At 43.2% G+C, this 4,849-nt stretch overlaps 1 protein-coding gene across 1 annotated transcript in view; it reads right to left on the bottom strand.

The window, feature by feature from the left end:
• Positions 1-889, bottom strand: part of LOC104524229 (transmembrane 4 L6 family member 1) — a 10,011-nt gene extending 9,122 nt beyond the window's left edge. Inside the window, exon 1 of the mRNA XM_010167032.1 lies at positions 710-889. Within this exon, the coding sequence (XP_010165334.1) occupies positions 710-880 (171 nt within the window). The 5' untranslated portion in view covers positions 881-889. The remainder of the gene's footprint in view (positions 1-709) is intronic.
• Positions 890-4,849: the final 3,960 nt, after the last annotated feature.

Genomic DNA, 4,849 nt, shown 5'->3' with positions numbered 1-4,849 from the left:
AAGAGCGTAAAGGGAGCAGGCTTTCTAATGAACTGGAAAGATCAGTATTCCCAAACATGTTCCTTTCTAGTTATGGATATTCACATAGTAGCAATCTTTCCTGAGTGGTGGGATGGAGAACTGGATATAGAAAAGCACATAAAAACCAGATTGAACCCAAAAGGAGGTAGGTGGGTGTGTGGGAACACAGAGGGTGTTTGAGATTTAAGCCATTTCCATTTCCACATTAGTTGAATGTTGGTTGGGTCCCTAATGAACACCTATTGAAACATGTTTCAGTTTTGCCCTTAGTGTTTTTTGTGAATTAGGTGAGCATAAAATCAGAGGAGCAAAGAGGGGGTGCAGACAGCAGTGAAAATTCACCACCTCCAGCTGAGCTTAAGACCTCAGCTTTGCTTTGATCCATGGAGGGTGAACACCCATGTCACGCTTCTTCACAGTGAGAAGTCAGTCCTATTGCTTCCTCCTGACTTGGAGCCCTGATATTTATTTCAGGAGTACATTGTGTTCCTGTGATGAGGAACTTTTTCAGTCTTGAATGCACTTTCTCATTCTCGTACCCAACTTCCCAGTTAAGCTGCTCACACGTTTGTGCAAAACACATTTCTATGATTTTTTTTTGTTAACAGAGGTTTTCTTAGCCCTGAATTTAAACTAAACCAAACCAAACCAAAAACCATAACAAACAGTAGTAACACTTTTTTCTTACCAGTATCCCAGCTCCCAGAATGCCATGGAAAAACCAGACCAGATCGGTTATCTCGCTGAGCTGCAGAACTTGTCCATTGGGGAAGTACAGGAGGATGTTGGTGACTATGGCACATGCTGCCAGTGGGAACAGGGTGACCCCTATGCACTTTGAACACTTCCTTGTGCACATGGTAGCTCTCTGCTGAGGAAGGACGCAGGGAGGTTGAGGTTACTGCAGCACAGGGAGCATGGGAGTTCAGCAGATTTTTTCTTTAATGGAAAGAAGAATTAGTTTTGAAGAAATGTTCCAGTTAAGATGTACACAGATAGTCTTGTTCTACAGAGCCTGCTACCTTCAGAAACTTTATTTAAAATTGAATTAGTAAAACCTGTAATGTCTAATTGAATTTATTTTAAATTGCCAGGACTAAACATGTGTTGGTGTGAAATTAATGGAGAGCTTCCTTTTAGTTGTTAATGGACAACTATCAGTCAGTTGGGAACATCAGTAAGAAAACCATGGCCACACAGACTGATACCCTGGCTGTCAGATTTCATGGTGAGGCTAAGGCCATGGAAGGGGAGGTGGATGCACTAGGTTGTCTGGGACCACTGTCTTGGGAAGTTGATTTGAAATCTTCTGCACTGAAGGTCCAGAAGAGCAGGAAATGACTGACAGGAACACCATAGAAACCTGTCTTGGCACTAGGGCAGATGGGAGAGCCTCACCAGGATCCCTACCTGCTGCATTTTCTCTATTTCAGTCAAAAATACACTGTCAGCAAGAACTGGAGAAACTTGCATTACTGTTTCCTGTGATATGCTTATTCTGCAGATAAGGGTAGATAAGACTGTGGGTTATGGGACTGTTTGGCACTCACCCTAAAATATCCAAAAAACTGTAAGCATGTCTAATCCTGTGGTTATTTGGTAAGGGCAGGTCACAAAGCCATCCCACCTCATATTCAGAGATCTGCCTTAACATGTAAAATAGCTGCTTAATATTTCACAGTGGTCAAATTCTTCTTTTAAAATCAAAGAATCAACACAAATGAAGCACTGGTTGAAAGGGATCTCTGAAGGTCTCCAGTGTGACCTCCGGCTGAAACCACGACTACCACCAACACTAGGTCCCTGTGCCAGCCATGGCTTTCTGTAGCTGAGCTTTGAAAACCCCCAAGGATGGAACTACTATCACCTCCTTGGGTGGCCTGTTGCAGGGCTGCCCCAACCTCCTTCCTCATTTCCAACCTGAATTTCCCAAGCTGTAAACATAACCGTTGCTTCTCATTATATCCTCTCCCACCACTCCATCACCTCTGTCACTCCCTTCCAAGTTTGTTGTAGGCTTCTATTAGATCCCTCTTCACCATAGTGAACATCCTCTCCTCATATTGCACCCACACTGTGATCTACAGCCAAAAAGAAAAGCTGATCAGTATAAAAGTGGATCCACAGATATTTCATAGAACCATAGAATGGTTTGGGTTGGAAGGGACCTTAAAGATCACCTAGTTCCAACCCCCTTGCCATCAGCAGGGACACTTTCCACTGGACTAGGTTGCTCAAAGCCTCACCCAACCTGGCTTTGAAAACTTCCAGGGAGGGGGCATCCACAACTTCCTTGGGCAACCTAATATTTCTCCATGTCAGGTTGGAAATTTCAGACTACTGGGTCAGAGATTATTGAACTTTCATGCTACCATTAACTTTATGGCACAAACTGAACACAACTTCTTCATGATGCTTTATCATAACTTCATTCCAGCTCAAGGCTTTCAAATCCATAAAAATATAAAATATCAACCTCTGGGTTTCTGCCCTCAGAGAAAGCTGACAGTTTATGACAAAGATAGCTTTGCTCTCCTGTGAACAAGTTAAAAAATGTGAGAGCAGGAAGGTGATCTGGACACACACCATTTCAGTACACACACACCCGTGTTACACACACACACACACACACGCAGCCATGCATATGTGTATCCTGCGCTTGCTACTTGCAAATAGTTTTTGTAATAACCAAGGCAGTAAACAGTAAAATGTCCCTCATTTTAGTCATGTGCACTGGCTAATCCTGAAAGCTTTGTGACAGACGTTGGTGTTGAGAAAGTATTAAGTGGACTAGGTGTACAGAAATCAGTCAAGGTTGGGTTCCCAAGTGAAAGAGCTGAGGTGAAAGACAGTATGAAGATATTTGAGAAAGCCAGAGACAGGCTGAGATGGGCTTCGTTGACAGAACGAAGACAATGAAGAGGTGAGGTAAGGCATGGAGACAGCCCAATGTCCTCAGACCTCTGTAACTGAGAGGGAAAACAGAAAGACTTTATGGGACATCATATATTGCTGTGAGGTAGCTGAGACTGCCAGAGACAACTTCTGAGTTTGCATTTCTATAGCAAAACATTTACATTGTTCTCTGCTGTTATCAGTCTAATAAAAGCACTGTGCCTATCTGCCTTTTCTTCTGAGCATTTTGTCATCACATTATGCTTTTTAATCCGGCTTTAAAACAAGTTAACTGGCAAAATATTCCAGAAGGGAATGTTTTTAGCAAAGACGCTTCTTGATTTATTATCATTACCTACTGTTTATATAGTGCTCAAAATTGGGCAGGGTATTTTGCAAGCCTCTGGAAAAAAGCCCTAGCTCAAAGAGATAAAAATCTAAGCAGACCAACAGTGTGCAAATGAAAGATGAAGTGGGGAGGGAGTGGAGAGAAATGGGAAGAATATTGGATATTTCACTTGTCTTTCTCTCAAATACCCAATGCATTTCCTATTTTTTCACACTGGCTTTTGCCTGTCTGCTTTCCCATCGCATTCCAGTTTTTGCTTTTCCAGGTGTTTGCCCAACCTCACCTATTTCCCCTCCGCAGAGAGAAGCAAACAAGCACAGGCACAGCCTGGCTTCCTTCTATAAATGCTAAGTCTTGTAGGTGAGTTAGAAATTCTCTCCTGCATCTTTCCTACATACCCAGAGGGCCCAGTTCTTGTCTGGTGCAAAGCAACACAATGCTGCTTTGGCTGGAAGAGCAGGGGTTTACAGTCCATTCTCTCTGACCTATCTCAATACCACTTCAAACTGCAAGGAGATCTTACATAAACATCCATCACCAGACCTAGCAAGGGCTTCTACTACCAAAATCAATGCTGCTTTGCTACCTGTGTACATCAGAGGATCTGACTGTGTTATTAGAGCTTAGGAAAACACTCTGGATTGCCAGAAGCACTCAAAACACTTTATTAATTCAGCAAACAAAAGCACTTTCTACAGTTTTATTAAGCAGGGTGGCTAGAGCAAGCTTCTAATTTTTAAGTAGGGTTTTAGAAAGATTTGCTTTTTAATGATGAGGGAAGCATATAAATACTTTTTCTTACCTTCTACACAGGGCTAAGATGGTCTCCAGGCTCCAGAGTTCCCCACAGCTGGCTTCAGCCCTTCCAGCTCCTTTCTCCTGGAGCGTGGTGGTCTGAGGGAGGCACAGTGATGTTTTTGGGTGATGGCCTCTATTAAACAAATAACTGTTTCTCTCCAGAGAATGAGGAAATACCTCAGGTTATCCCTGGTTGGTCAGCATGAGGTTGGCAAGTCACCCAGCATTATTGATTATTTTAAGGCAGTGTTCCAGTGGTCAATGCCTCAGCCCCCTCAGGCCACAGAGATGGGAGCAGTTGAGACCTTTTTACTGCTGCAACCATTTTGTCTGTGCACAGTTTGGCACAGAAGAGGAAAGGCAGGAGAGGGCAGGGGTACAAGTGGGCAAAGAGGTACAAGGGGTCCGTGGTAGAAAATGTGGTTGAAGCAGGAGGTGGTGGCACAGCAAATTCTGACCATTGGTGTGCAGTTGTTTTCTGCACAACAGGTTGCAGCTGTTAAAATTCAGGACCAACTTTGCTCCAAAGCGTACTGCTGGGAGAAATGGGTGAGGAGAGTAGGAATAGAAAGGGAAGGAAAGAAAATTCTCAATAAGACCAGAGGAAAAAAGAGGGAGAAGGGCAGAAAGGCTGGAGAGAAGGGGGCGGTGTGACCAAGGGAGGAAGCAAGAAAATAAAATTCTTACTGCTTCAAGAATATCTTTAGATTTGCTCATTACTGGATAGGATCTATATTCAGTCTTTGATGAGATCTGAACTAAATACTGCTCATTGTGGGGTACAGA

This window comes from Antrostomus carolinensis, unplaced genomic scaffold, assembly GCF_000700745.2.
Source record: "Antrostomus carolinensis isolate BGI_N321 unplaced genomic scaffold, ASM70074v2 scaffold22354, whole genome shotgun sequence".
In the NCBI taxonomy this organism is placed as follows: Eukaryota; Metazoa; Chordata; class Aves; order Caprimulgiformes; family Caprimulgidae; genus Antrostomus; species Antrostomus carolinensis.
This window is presented reverse-complemented; position numbering and strand designations above follow the sequence as displayed.